The sequence below is a fragment of the Melanerpes formicivorus genome, unplaced genomic scaffold, assembly GCF_026170545.1.
Source record: "Melanerpes formicivorus ecotype bairdi unplaced genomic scaffold, bMelFor1.0.p_v2 SCAF_111, whole genome shotgun sequence".
Taxonomy (NCBI): Eukaryota; Metazoa; Chordata; class Aves; order Piciformes; family Picidae; genus Melanerpes; species Melanerpes formicivorus.
In genome coordinates, this window is record NW_027142463.1 from 943,856 (window position 1) to 959,322 (window position 15,467).

At 46.8% G+C, this 15,467-nt stretch overlaps 1 protein-coding gene across 1 annotated transcript in view; it reads left to right on the plus strand.

The window, feature by feature from the left end:
- The window catches only part of FHOD3 (formin homology 2 domain containing 3), a 326,323-nt gene that overhangs the window by 28,012 nt on the left and 282,844 nt on the right, over positions 1-15,467 (plus strand). The window contains 1 exon segment of the mRNA XM_068166897.1: positions 3,802-3,908. Coding sequence (XP_068022998.1) covers positions 3,802-3,908 — 107 coding nt within the window.

Consider the following 15,467-nt stretch of genomic DNA (forward strand, 5'->3'; position numbering starts at 1 on the left):
TCTGCTGTTAAGTAACTGGCATTTCAAAAGCATTAAGATATGAGGTCTTCTGCATATGGTATTGACATTATCAATTTGAAATTGATAGGCTGAACATGAGCCTGCAGTGTGCCCAGGCATCCAAGAAGGCCAATGGCATCCTGGCCTGCATCAGGAACAGTGTGGCCAGCAGGAGCAGGGAAGTCTTTCTGCCCCTGTACACTGCACTGGTTAGGCCACACCTCGAGTCCTGTGTCCAGTTCTGGGCCCCTCAGTTTGGGAAGGAGGTTGACTTGCTGGAACGAGTCCAGAGAAGGGCAACGAAGTTGGTGAGGGGTCTGGAACAGAGCCCTGTGAGGAGAGGCTGAGGGAGCTGGGGTTGCTTAGCCTGGAGAAGAGGAGACTCAGGGGTGACCTTCTTGCTCTCTACAACTACCTGAAGGGAGGTTGTAGACAGGCAGAGGTTGGTCTCTTCTCCCAGGCAGCCAGCAGCAGAACAAGAGGACACAGTCTCAGGCTGTGCCAGGGGAGGTTTAGGTTGGATGTTTGGAAGAAGTTCTACACCGAGAGAGTGATTGCCCATTGGAATGGGCTGCCTGGGGAGGTGGTGGAGTCACCATCCCTGGAGGTGTTCAGGAGGAGACTTGATGTGGTACTTGGTGCCATGGGTTAGTTGTTTAGGTGGTGTTGGATTGGTTGATGGGCTGGACACGATGATCTTGAAGGTCTCTTCCAACCTGTTTATAATTATTACTATTTTTATTGTTGTTATTATTATTATTATTTATTTATTTATTAAATTTGGCCTTTAATGGGAAAGTACTGAATATTTATTTGCATGAGTGAATTTGATGTTAGAAATATGAAAGATGTTTGGGCAGGTGAGCAGGCATAGGTGATTTCTTTCTTTGTGTTTTTCCTTCCCCTCCTTTTTTGCTGAATAGTGGTTGGCCCTGGAGTGGGATTGTAGTTACACTAGAGACAGCTCAAAAGAAGTGACTGTCTAAAAATGCTGTAGCTGGGGTGTGCAAATATGTCAGGTTTGTCATGAGCAAATGAGGCTTTGAATTTAGAAAGGGAAGGACTGAATCAGAAGCTAGAATTGAAAGGGGTCTTTTATTTCTGCAATTTGATATTAGATTACTTTTATCTCTGCCTCTTTTTCTCTTACTCAGTTTCTTTGTAATTTTGGAAGCAACCAAATAAGCAAAATAATCTGTCTAGTAGCTGCAGCTAGAATTACTGGAAATCCAGTGAGAGTTGATTTGTGGCTGCAAAGTCAAGTGATTCTGGTGATTTGTAGTAACATCAGGAAGCAGGAGCATTGTCCTGTCTCCTAACAGAGCGCCCTTCACCCTGTGAACGCGATCCTCGGTCGCTGGGCTGGAAGGGCAATGAAGTTGGGGAGGGGTCTGGAGCACAGCCCTGTGAGGAGAGGCTGAGGGAGCTGGGGTTGCTTAGCCTGGAGAAGAGGAGGAGACTCAGGGGTGACCTTATTACTCTCTACAACTACCTGCAGGGAGGTTGTAGCCAGGTGGGGGTTGGTCTCTTCTCCCAGGCAGCCAGCACCAGAACAAGAGGACACAATCTCAGGCTGCACCTGAGACTTGATGGGGTGCTTGGTGCTGTTTAGTTGTTTAGGTGGGTTGGATTGGTTGATGGGTTGGATGCAATGATCTTGAAGGTCTCTTCCAACCTGGTTTATTCTATTCTATTCAGTGCAAAGCATAGTGGTATGGACCAATCCAGAAGTTGCACTTTATCACTTGCTAATTATAAAGGAGCTCTTCCCATGCAACTAATCCAGAAAAATCAAAGACTGTTTGTATTCTTCTATTGCATAATTAACTTAGTAATAGGAAGCTGGGTGACTGAGTTTTGGTACTGACTGCCAGGTGAGTGTGACTGCTTTCCTGAACGGCTGCTGGGAACCGTAGTTTTGATGGGTAGTTAAGAGGTGATTCATCAAAGGTGGAGTCTCATCATGTTTCTTCCCTAGTATTAAAAAGAGTAGAGAGAAAAATCCATAGATGTGACAAAAGGTTGTAATTTCCTTTCCTTGAGTCATTGTCTCTTTCAGACCCTTACCCCTTGAAAGAGTGATTGCTGCCTCCTGTGGCGGAAGAGCAGCATGAAGTGCGGTGGTAAATTCTCTTCCCCAGAGTAGCTTCTGCAACAGGGCTATGTGTTTACCCCAGCATTGTCACAGCTGCCTTTTGGCAACTTTCACCCACCCTTTGGTGAAGGTTTTTGCATTTCCATGACATGGGAGGTCACTTTTCCTCATTCCATGTGATTTGGCACTGGGTTAGCTCCTGGTGAGACAGTAGCTTGTGTTACTTTCTAGAACTTCTTCAGTTATCCCTGGATTCCTGTGCAATGAGCTACCCCAAGTTTTGTGCTGGATCTTTCCAGAGCTTCTGCTGTAATGAGTTCCCTGTGAAAAACAAACAAACAAATAAACAAACCCCAACCCCCCAAACAGAAAAAAACCCAAAAGAAACAAACCCAAAGCCTGATTAAGCACTTGGCCCTAAAATGAGAACACCAGAAAATGTAGATTTTTATGTGACTGGGCTCCCTCCTGCAGGCCCCCAACTCTTGGTTACCACATGTTGCATTATCCTTTGGCTGTATCCTTCCTCATAGAGGATTTTCAGTGGCTCATGAAATAGGTGCTCCTTCCTTCCACCAGAAGGCTCAGAAACTGTTTAAATGTACTGTAATAACACAGAGTCATAGAATTGTTAGGGTTGGAAGGGACCTCAAGGATTATCTAGCTCAACCTCCCTGCCATGGGCAGGGACCGCATCCTGGCCTTCAAAACCTCCAGGGATGAGGCTTCTACCACCTCCCTGGTCCACCTGCTCCAGTGTCTCACCACCCTCATGCAGAAAAACTTCTTCCTGACATCCAAGCTGATTCTACCCATGTCCAGTTGTGTTCCATTCCCCCCAGTCCTATCACTGCCTGACACCCTAAAAAGTCCCACCCCAGCTTTCTTGTAGCCCCCTTCTGATACTGGAAGGCCACAATTAGGTCACCTCAGAGCCTTCTCTTCTCCAGACTGAACAGCCCCAACCCTCTCAGTTTGTCCTCATAGGAGAGGTGCTCCAGCCCTCTGCTCATCCTCCTGGCCCTTCTCTGGACATCTTCCAGCACCTCCAGATCCTTCCTGTAATAGAGGCTGCAGAACTGGACACAGTACTCCAGGTGGGGTCTCACTAGAGTGGAGTAGAGGGGGAGAACTTGACCTGCTGGCTATGCTTCTCTGGATCCCCATGGGTGGATCCTACCCTCCAGCTGTCTGCTGCACTACACAGCTTGGTGTCATCAGCAAACCTGCTGAGGGTGCACTCAATGCCACTGTCCATGTTGCCAACAAAGATGTTAAAGAAGACTGATCCCAGCATTGATGCCTGAGGGACTCCACTTGTCCCTGGCCTCCACCTGGACATGGACCCACTGACAGCCACTCTTTGGGTGTGGCCCTCAAGCCATATCCTCCATACACATTTGCTTTGACTTCTCTTTCCTATAGGATTGTAAGGGCACTGTACTAAAACCCTCTGATCTTATTTTGTATGTTGAACTGTCTCCATTTGTTATTTCTGTTGATACTGTTGTGACCAAGCAAGGTAAAGTGAATATGGACTTGGGATGTCTAAATTGCCAGGCAGGACCTGCTTGCTTATCCACTCCCTGCATATGGTTTGTTTTAGGAGTATCTTGTCTGGGGACCTGGAAAATGGAAAGACAATTTTAGAGGCTTGTTAGAGAGAATGACTACTGTAATCTAATGATCTGGGTTTTGTTCTGCAGCTTGATGACTGTACCCTGCAATTGTCTCACAATGGTACCTATCTGGATCTAGAATCTACGCTAGCAGAACAAAGAGATGAATTGGAAGGCTTCCAGGAGGATGCTGGGTAAGTAAACATTTACTGAGTTTAGATAAATAAGCATATTTGTCCAGAAGCATTGAGGTTTAGGGAGTGTGTGTGGTTGGCTTTGTACATTCAGATCAGAACTGGAACAGAAAAGATAAGTGTCTTTCTTCGGTGTGCACATCTCCCCTTCTCTGGGGTTAAGAATTCTTTGACATTTCTGTTTACATTCACTCTTACAGTAAGTTTGTCTAGAAGAAGAGAGGATACTATAAGAAATCTATCAAGATTAATAACTTAGTGGTAGGGTTTGGAGGGGACCTCTGAAGATCCTCAAGTCCACCCTCATTGCTGGAGCAGGATCACCTAGATTAAATCACACAGGAGCACATCCAGGTGGATTTTAAATTACTCCAGAGACAGACACTCTACAATCTCTCTAGGAGGTGGAGCCACCCTGAAAAGTGAAGGATTATTTCCTTAATCTTACTTCCTTGCAACCTGTACAGATTAAGTGTTGGTCAGTGGCAGATGGAGCCCATGAATATCATGAGTACCCCCAAGTGCATCTTGAAACTGATGTGGCTGCTATGAATAAATGAATAATGCCTTGCTAGTCTGGTTTGTATCAGCTTGTACTTTGATCCACAGAATTGTTAGGTTGAAAGTACCTCTTGGAATGAGCAAGTCCAGTTCTGTGCCCCTCAGTGTAGGAAAGATTGCTAGAACGTGTCCAGAGAAGAAAAACGAGGCTAGGGAGGGGTCTGGAGCACAGCCCTGCAAGGAGATGCCTAGGGAGCTGGGGTTGCTTAGCCTGGAGAAGAGGAGGCTCAGAGGAGACCTCCTTGCTGTCTACAGCTACCTGAAGGGAGGTTGCAGCCAGGTGGGGGTTGGTCTCTTCTCCCAGACAACCTGTGACAGAACAGGAGGACACAGTCTCAATCTGCACCAGGGGAGGTTTAGACTCGAGGTGAGGAGGAAGTTCTTCACTGAGCGAGTCGTTCGTCATTGGAATGTGCTGCCCAGGGAGGTGGTGGAGTTGCCGTCCCTGGAGGTGTATAAAAAGAGCCTGGATGAGGCACTTGGTGCCATGGTTCAGTTGATCAGATGGTGTTGAGTGATAGGTTGGACTTGATGATCTTGAAGGTCTTTTCCAACCTGGTCTATTCTGTATTCTGTAAGTATTCCAACTTAACTTGTCTAATAAATGTGTGTAGTGCTTTGGAACTTGGTATATGAGGGTGGTTGATTCTAAGTACTCAGATGTGTAGTCTACAATTACAGTCAGTATAGATTGTATCACAGTATCACAGTGGAAGAGACCTCGAGGATCATCGAGTCCAACCTATCAACACAGAGCCCATGACTAGACCATGGCACCAAGTGCCACATCCAATCCCCTCTTGAACACCTCCAGGGATGGGGACTCCACCACCTCCCTGGGCAGCACATTCCAATGATGAACGGCTCGCTCGGTGAAGAACCTTCTCCTCACCTCAAGTCTAAACCTCCCCTGGTGCAGCCTGAGACTGTGTATTGGAGTCATGCTCCTGCTGTTACAAGCTCAGTTTCTTTGTGCCTTGGAATGTAAGTTCTATATTGTCAGAGGAAAGGCCTGCATTGATTTCTCTTTGTACACCTAAAATTGATTTAGCCAGCCTTGGGTTTCTCTTGTGGTGTGTGTTGTGGGTGCTGGGAGTTTGTTGTTTGTTGTTGGGTTTTGAGTTGTTTTGTTTGGCTGGCTTGTGGCTGGCTGGCTGGCTGGCTGGCTGGTTTGTTTCTGTCTGTTTGTGTCCTTTGGTGGTTGTTGCAAGTTTTTTGTTTGGTTGTTTTGGTGTTTGTTGTTTTCAGAGAAACTGTTGCTCTCCCACATGGATTGCTCTGACACAGCTTTCCATAAACCATCTGCTGACAACTGAGAGTGAAAATCAATGGATGCCTGTGTGAATGCATGTGCAAAATCTGCTTTTCATAGTTTTTATTTTCTGGGCCTTTTAGATGATTGAATTGTCTAAGATAGCTCTGGGTGGTCCATCTACATATTTTGCCTTGCTGGTTACTCTGTCAGACCCCAGATATTTGCAATTCATTTTATGGGTGTGTTATGGCATGGACTTCGTGGACGGGATTAACTATGCCAGAAGAAAATGAACTGCATTCTAGATTGGTCAGGGCTTGTTACCATGAAGAGGTGCAGCCCTTTTGCTTTTATGGATTGCAGAGGTTTTGAAGGGACCCTCAAAGGTCATCTTGTCCATCCCCCCTGCAGTAAGCAGGGACTTCAACTAGATCAGTCTGCCCAGGGCCACGTCAAGTCTGATCTTGAATGTCTCCAGGGATGGGGCCTCCACTACATTCCTGGGCAACCTGTTCCAGTGTTTTATCACTCTCATTGTAAAGATCTTCCTCCTTATGTCTAACCTAAATCTACCCTGCTCCAGTTTAAAACTGTTGCCCCTTGTCCTATTGCTAAAAGCTCTTCTAAACAGTCCTTTCCCAGACTTCCTGTACGTCCCCTTCAGATATTGAAATGTGGCTATAACATCTCCCCTTTTCTTCTCCAGGCTGAATAGCCCCAGTTCTTCCAGCCTGTCTTCACAGGAGAGGTGTTCCAGCCCTCTTATCTTTGTGGCTCTCCTCTGGACCCACATCTTGCCTTTGATGAATACTTGGCACAAATTTAAAGTGTGTCTGATGATTATTTTATGTGGAGAAGTGTCCTTAAATAATGTTGCAAGTATCCATGTGTCTGTATTTGTGTAAGTCTGCTTCAGATACACCAGATTTGGGCATGTTCCTGTAACTACTGGAAGATAAATTTTTTGTTAGAAATGAAATTAGAAGAGAGTTCTTCTACAGAGAGAGCAGCCTGTACAGCCAAACTGAGCTTCCTGTGCTGTGCAGCAGGAATGTTGAGTATAGGCAGTCTCACAGTATGACTAAGGTTGGAAGAGACCTCAAGGATCATCAAGTCCAACCTGGCACCACAGACCTCATGACTAGACCATGGCACCAAGTGCCACATCCAATCCCCTCTTGAACACCTCCAGGGATGGGGACTCCACCACCTCCCTGGGCAGCACATCCCAATGACCAATGACTCTCTCAGTGAAGAACTTTCTCCTCACCTCCATCCTAAACTTTCCCTGGCGCAGCTTTAGACTGTGTCCTCTTGTTCTGGTGCTTGTTGCCTGGGAGAAGAGACCAACCCCTTCCTGGCTACAATCACCTTTCAGGTAGTTGTAGAGAGCAATGAGGTCTCCCCTGAGCCTCCTCTTCTCCAGGCTAAGCAACCCCAGCTCCCTCAGCCTCTCCTCACAGGGCTGTGCTCAAGGCCTCTCCCCAGCCTTGTTGCCCTTCTCTGGACACCTTCAAGTCTCTCAATGTCCTTCTTAAACTGAGGGGCCCAGAACTGGACACAGGACTCAAGGTGTGGCCTAACCAATGCAGAGTAGAGGGGCACAATGACTTCCCTGCTCCTGCTGGCCACACCATTCCTAATGCAGGCCAGGATGCCATTGGCCTTCTTGGCCACCTGGGCACACTGCTGGCTCATGTTTAGGCAGCTGTCAATCAGCACCCCCAGGTCCCTCTCTGTTTGGCAGCTCTCAGCCACTCTGCCCCCAGCCTGTAGCTCTGCCTGGGGTTGCTGTGGCCAAAGTGCAGCCCCTGGCACTTGGACTTGTTGAATGCCATCCTGGTGTTACTATGTATTAAGCCTTTTTCTGTTGCTGTCCTTTCCATGGATGCCTTCATAATAATTTTAGTAGTTTTAATTTCTTTGCTTTTGCTACCTCACAATGGCATTGCCAAGCAATCTGGCAAGACAGAGACCCTTTGGTACTTTTTCTGCCAGAGTTTGCACTTGAAATGGCAAGCTGCCTTCCCTTGTGTTTCCATTCCTGCTTCCTTTGGCCATTTCAAGCCAATTACATGAGCTGTTCTTGCAATGGGATTGTAATTTTTTTCTTTCATGGCTAGCCTAGAAAAATAAAATGGAACCATGGAACTGACTGTGCTGCTTGGAATTGTTTGTCTACTTTGTTATTTTGAGCTCAGAAAACAGGTGTGGGTTTTGCATGCTTGCATGGGTGGACAGACTTCCTCTTAGTTACTTCTTCCCTGGAAGTGTTCAAGGCCAGGCTAGATGAGGCCTTGAGCAACTTGGTTTAGTGGAAGGTGTCCCTGCTCATGGCAGTGGGGCTGGAAATGGATGATTTTAAGGTCAGTTCAAACCCAAACCATTCTATGAATCTATTCTGTGTATTACACAACCAGTTGTCAGTTGAGTAATTTGTCTTACAGGGGCTCATCCTGCCAGGTAATGTTAAGTCTGCTGGGAAGTCCTTTGTTCCTCTGCAGGGATGAACAGGAAGGTGTGCAACTGGGTGTGCTAAATGTATCACAAAAGCTTGAGCTACAAATTACTCTTGCAATTCCTTTTTGAAAGGGGTTTTTGAAATGAAAGAGATGAACTCTTCTGTCTGTTGTCATGTATGCAGCCTTCACCTTTGCTGGGCTTTGGCCTGCTCTCTGAAGTTGCCCTTCTGGTAATTGTGGGTTAATAGAAAGTGCTATGTTGTCACATTTCAGCTGCCTGCCTTAGGTGCCACACCAGGACAGGCTGTGTTAGGTGCTGTCATTGTAGCAGCTGTGACCCATCTTTCTTTGATGTCACTGAATCATAGAATCATTGAATCAGAGGGTTGGAAAAGACCTCAAAGATCACCAAGTCCAACCTGTCACCCAACACCTCATGACTACTAAACCATGGCTCCAAGTGCCATGTCCAATGACTTCTCACTGCAGCCTCCTTCAGACTCAGCTTCCACAGAATCACAGAATGTTAGAGCTTGAAACTGACCTCAGATCTAATCCAACTCCCTTTCCAGAGCAGGATCACCTGGAGCAGCCCACACAGGAATGTCTGCAGGCTGGTTTTGAATGTCTTCAGGGAAGCATACTCCACAGTTTCTCTGGGCAGGCCATTCCAGTGTTTTGCGACCCTCACAGTGAAAATGTTTTTCCTCATGTTCATGTGGAACTCCCTATGGTCCAGCGTGCACCCATTGCCCTTTTTCCTGTCTTTGGATATTACTGAGGGGAGCCTGGCTCTGCTCTCCTGATGCTCAGCCTTCATATATTTATAAGTATTTGTGAGGCCACCTCTGTCTCCTCTTATCCAAGCTAAAGAGCCCTCAGCTCCCTCAGTCTTTCCCCATAAGGGAGACATTCCACTCCCTTCATCATTTTTGTGGCTCTGCACTGGACTCTCAAGCAGTTCTCTGTCCTTCTTGAACTGAGGGGCCCAGTACTGGACACAATATTCCAGATGTGTCATCACCAGGCAGAGTAGAGGGGGAGGACCTCTACCTTGACCTACTAACCACTTGCCTTCTAATACACCCCAGGATGCCATTGGCTTTCTTGGCCACAAGGTCACATTGCTGGCTCGTGGTTGTTCCTCTACATACCAGCACCCCCAGCTCCCTCTCCTCTGTGCTGCTCTCCAACAGCTTTCTTACCTTTGTGATCAATTTCTCAGGTGGTGGTAGCTGCAAATGCTGAAGCAGTGATAATGGAAGGAAGGAATAATGAGGAGGGTGTTGAGTAAATTGGACAGTGAACCACAAATGAGCACAGACCGGCACACATGCCCTCCTGCAGAGGCCAGAGGAGATGATTGCCTGGGGGAATGCTTTCCTTTGCACCTTCTCCTAGGTTGCTGCAGGTACAAGTGGTATACTTCCCTTGAATAATCCTAGCTTTGTGCTTAACCTGCAGGGCAGGAGTTATGCTTTAAGCTGATTAAAGTGCTTTAAGTTGTTGTGAGGTTGAGGGTATTTGATTGCATCTCCCTTATGTGCACATACCAAATCACTTGCAGAGTTGAACCCTGAAATCCTAGCGTTTGCTTCGCTGCAGTGGGATTCAGGTCAGTGAAGTATGAAACCTTGCATTTAGGAGTAATTGGCTGGAGGACAAGCAGGTACTGGTGAGGCAGGAAAGAATCTGACGTGTTTGGAAACTGCAAGCTGAAAGCAAATTGTTGGTTATGGTGCTCTGAAAATGGTAAAGGGCATCCCAGGGTGAGAGCAGGAATGTAGCCAGTGAAACGCAGTGACCTCGGTGTCTTGAGTATTCGCTAGTCAGAGGGATTTCTGCATCCCGTGTTTGTCCACATTTCTTGAGAGTCTGGGAGGATAAACAATAACAAACAGAATTTTAGACATTTGTGCAAGAGCTTCCTCATCACTCTTAGTAATGCTGGCCCTGCAGGGTAACTGCAAGTTGTGTGATGTTATCCAGAACAAGGAATGTTCTAGAAACAACTACACTGACTAGCAAATGCAGTCAGTAGTGCCTTCCCCCACCCCAGCTTTCTAGCAAACTTAACTCAATTTTTGGGCCTTTTCAGCTGTGACCTTTTTTTTTCCCCTGCAGATACCAAGGCATTGACCTGGAATGCTCCTGAATCGGAGCTGCTCACTCCAGACTTTGGGGCTTAGCGGCAGCCTGCTGTCTGGCAGGGACTGGACGCAGAAACCACTTAGTCTCTCTCTCTTTCTCTCTGGGTCATTTCAAGGTCCTGCTCTTAATCTTCAAAGCTTTTAATTTTCTGAGATTAGGCTACCTCAGGATCTTCCTTTCTACCAGGCTGAGGCTGCCTGCTCCTCAGGGTTGCTGAAGCTTGCTGCACGCTGAATGAAGTATTTAGTAACTGGGTATTCAGGGCGCTTTTAAAACTTCCTATCCTGACCTCTGGAAGCTCTGGAAGTGTCCTGCACTCTGTGGACTTTCAGCATCTTTTTGCCAAATATTCTTGTTTGCTGGGGCAAAATGTTATATAAGTTTTCAATAACACGCTGCCACAAAGGAGACACAATCTCACAGATCTTTATTGGTGTGAGAGGCTCTTTTCTCTTGAAAGGATTGGATGAGTGTGTGCAAAAAAAGGCTTTTTCTTCATGAGGGAAGAGGACAACGGTGAAAATTAGGCTGGAGTTTATGATGAGTGTCTGTAAATAACAGGTAAAAGAAGCACACACTCAAGCACAAGTTCAAATGAATCCTCTTCCATTGCTCAGTAGAATGAAAAGAGGCTTTTTCATAGTTGCTGTGCACTCCAGAAGAACCTAAACTTCTGTTTAGGGAAGGGAAAAACTCTACACATGTGCCCTCTTAGCCTGTGGAGCTAATGTGGAGCAAAACTGGGTCAGGTAGCACTGTCTTCCTGTGTTCACAACTCCCACTGCTGCCAGTTACACCTTTGGGAGTAGCTGTGGGATTCAGAGAAATCTGGTTGGTTTTAATATGTGTTTTGGAAGGGGGAGGGACAGTCAGTGTGAACAGCTGGGCAGGCAATGGGGGTCACCCTGCAGAAGGTGTCTCAGCCAGGAAAAGGGTCAATAAGAGCATGTAGGAAAGCTGCCTTTCTCTTTGAGTTTGGCATGTACTAGTGAATTGCTGGCCAGTTCTGCAGGGTTTGTGGTGTGTGCTGCTTTTCTGTCTGGTTCTTGCTCCCAGCACAGGTTATTTTGTGGATGCTTAACTGCATAAGGCTGTAACCAATAAAAAATCCCCATGCCTCTGATCTGTGAGTGGGGTGAAGCTGTGTTGTGGCTTTGCCTCTTCCATTTTCTGAATTCTCTGAGTTGTACTAAAGTTGCCCACCAGCGTCCTGGCAGGATTCGTGACCGAACAGAACCTGCCAATAATCTAATCGGTTTTATGCCTAATTTTGGGGCGGGGTTTGGGGAGAAATAAAGATAACTCTATTTTTGTAATCCCCACCTCCTTAATTCAGCTCCTATCAAATCAGCTTTTTAACAGCTTAATTTTTAATCCTCATAAATGCATTTGTTTATAAAAGAAAAACCACATTGGAATGTTGAAGTTAATCTTTAAGTGAAACTGTAGAAATGAATTTTCATAGTTCTTATGATATTCTCTGACGTTAAAAGGGAGTGGTAGGTTCCACATATATTCCTTGTCACAGGGCAATAGGTAAGACATCTCTGAGCATTTGTCTTTCCAGAGCATGTAATCAAGAATGATTAAGTGTGCAAGTATTTCATGGAGCCTAACAAATGAGACCTGTGGCTCTGAAGGACGTGTCGTGCAAGCAAGAGGCTTGCATGTTTCAGCATACAAATTACTGACCGGTTGGGAGAGAGAGATTTCTAGTCAATGGATCTTGTGAAGGAGATGGTTATCAAATTTAATCTCTCCTACTAATGCTGCTACTTTTGTGGTTAAATAATAAATGCTGTTGTGGGAATGTAACACTAATTTAGAAAGCAAGTATCTGAATAGATAATAGCAGACCTGCTGTCATGATAACTTGTATTGCAGACCAAGGCTTGCTTTCTTTACAGCTGGCTTGATGGCATGAAAGTGAATGTCTTTTGCACATTTATCGGGGTCCATTTGGCCTTGTGGAAAGAACTTATGGCCACCTGCTTCAGTGGGATGGTCTGGAGGCACCGGGAGGGTGGCAGTAGGAGCAGAAGTTACAGCGCTCGCGAGTACCCACGGTCATTGGTTGAAGGCTGTGGATGTCAAATGAAGGTGCAGGCAGTACAAGCATAGCTTAACCTTCAGGCAGGTAGCCTGCAAAAATATTTGAGATGCTGCATAGTCTTACTTTCATTCCTGTGCTGATGTGTCCTTCAAAGGGAAGCAGAGTTGGTTTTGTTCTCCCAGTGCCTCCAGTCTTCCAAGCTGTGCCATGCTCCTTGCAGCTGAGGAGTCAAATTCCATAGTGGCTCCTTCACCAGCTTGGGCGAGGCATGTCAATGCTTTATGAGCCCTTCCTCCTCTGCACAGTTTTTGGTTTAGGGGAGCAGGAGCCTGTGTTCAGTAGACCTGACTGAGGAAGGTTGTGGGCAGCTCTTTGAGTTGATGCTTGTAAAATCTGAAGGGACTCCTCAGTTTAGGAAGGACATTGAGAGACTTGAAGGTGTCCAGAGAAGGGCAACAAGGCTGGGGAGAGGCCTTGAGCACAGCCCTGTGAGGAGAGGCTGAGGGAGCTGGGGTTGCTTAGCCTGGAGAAGAGGAGGCTCAGGGGTGACCTCATTGCCCTCTACAACTACCTGAAAGGTGGCTGTAGCCAGGCAACCAGCACCAGAACAAGAGGACACAGTCTCAAGCTGTGCCAGGGGAAGTTTAGGCTCGAGGTGAGGAGAAAGTTCTTCTCCTAGAGAGTCATTGGCCATTGGAATGTGCTGCCCAGGGAGGTGGTGGAGTCCCCATCCCTGGAGGTGTTCAAGAGGATATTCAAGATTGGATGTGGCACTTGGTGCCATGGTCTAGTCCTGAGGTCTGTGGTGCCAGGTTGGACTCGGTGATCATTGAGGTCTCTTCCAACCTTGGTGACACTGTGAGACTGTGATGCTGTTATAAGCTGAGAGTGCAGCTTGAGTCTTGAAAAAGTACTTCCTCCGGTTTTCAACAGAAAGTCACTTCCTGTCTCCATGAACAGATCCTCTGCAGGGCTTCAGGTAGGGCTGCCAGAAAGCTCTGTAGAACTGCTCTGACCTTGATTCCTGTTGCAAGTAGAGCTATTGAGGACCAAACCTTGAACAGCAGCGATGTGTGCACCCACCATCAGTTGGTGTAGCTTTGCAAGCTGGTGTGATACTGCAGTGTAATTGCCTGGAGGTGTGGGCAGTGCACGGAGTTTGTGCTGGATATCAGTGAAAGCTGTGAGCTTGCTGTACTTCCTATTCCCCAGCAAGCATTTGGGTGTGGGTGCCTAGCCCATGGTAAAAGCAAAGTAGGTTTGTGTCAGCAAGCTCAGACAGTTTATCCCGTGGGAATTGATCTGCCTATTTGTTTGGTGTGTCCATTTGTTTCATTACAGACTGAACTCTAAGATAATAATCCGCTTGTGATAAAAATAAGTGTCTCCAATTTAAGCTCCACTTGTGAACTAATAGCTTAAACCACTGCAAATCTGTGGCTATCCCAGTATAATGGTGATGAAGCTGTGGAAACAAGTGACTTCTGCCAGGGTTAGGACTACAGCAGCACAGCAAAATAGTAATTTATGTGACAGTTGCCCCTCAGTGATTTTGCTTGCTAGTAAAAGCATTGACAGCTAAGCAATAAAGGCAGAGCCCGTTTCCTAAAGGGAATTGATACGGTAAAATAAACAGCCTGAGGGCAGAGGGCTGTGTTTAGGAACTTGCATCTTGAGCCTTTGCCAAATATGATGCTAATGGAAAACTTCCAAAAAGCAGAAAGATAACAAAACTGGTATGTTGGTGAGTGCAAACCGGAGTTTGTCTTGGTGCACTTACATAAGCCAGGTTTATGAGCCTGCAGGGTGCCCAGGCAGCCAAGAGGGCCAAGGGCATCCTGGCCTGCATCAGGAACAGTGTGGCCAGCAGGAGCAGGGAGGTCATTCTGCCCCTGTACACTGCACTGGTTAGGCCACACCTTGAGTCCTGTGTCCAGTTCTGGGCCTCTCAGTTTAGGAAGGAGGTTGACTTGCTGGAATGAGTCCAGAGAAGGGCAACAAAGTTGGTGAGGGGTTTGGAACACAGCCCTGTGAGGAGAGGCTGAGGGAGCTGGGGTTGCTTAGCCTGGAGAAGAGGAGACTCAGGGGTGACCTTATTGCTCTCTACAACTATTTGAAGGGAGGTTGTAGACAGGCAGCCAGTACCAGAACAAGAGGACACAGTCTCAGCCTGCGCCAGGGGAGGTTTAGGTTGGATGTTAGGAAGGAGTTCTATACAGAGAGAGTGATTGCCCATTGGAATGGGCTGCCTGGGGAGGTGGTGGAGTCACCATCACTGGAGGTATTCAAGAGGGGACTGGAAATGGCACTTGGAGCCATGGTTTAGTTAGTCATAAGTTCTTGGGTGACAGGTTGTGCTTGATGATCTCTGAGGTCTTTTCCAGCCTTATTGATTCTATGATTCTATGAATTTTCTCTTCTCGCTTCTTCGCTCTGGAGAGAGACTTCCTTGCTCCTGCTTGACCTTGGCTGCATTGTTTTGGTGAAGGGTTACAGCTACTTTTTCTGCTCCTTTCTCTCTTTTTGTATGGGCATCGGGGGCAGAAAAGCAGGAGCTAGTAGCTTCCCCTGGTCTCTTGCCAGGGGTATCCTTGTGCTGATTGTTAATCCTAAATACCTGTAAATATTGTACCTCCTGTGTATTTCGTACATATTAATTGCATTCCATTGCAGAGTGTAGTTTTGCCTGTAAATACAGCTTCCATTTCCTTCCAACTGAGCTGGTGTGACAAAGTTAATGTTGGGGGGCAAATTTCACAGATTCACCAAGGTTGGAAGAGACCTCAAAGATCATAGAGTCCAACCTGGCACCACAGGCCTCATGACTAGACAATGGCACCAAGTGCCACATCCAATCCCCTCTTGAACACCTCCAGGGATGGTGACTCCACCACCTCCCTGGTGGTGAGCAGCACATTCCAATGGCTAACAACTCTCTCTGGGAAGAACTTTCTCCTCACCTTGAGCCTAAACTTTCCCTGGCACAGCTTGAGACTGTGTCCTCTTGTTCTGGTGCTGGTTGCTTGAGAGAAGAGACCAACTCCCTCCTCCCTCCTGGCTATAACCACCATTCAGAT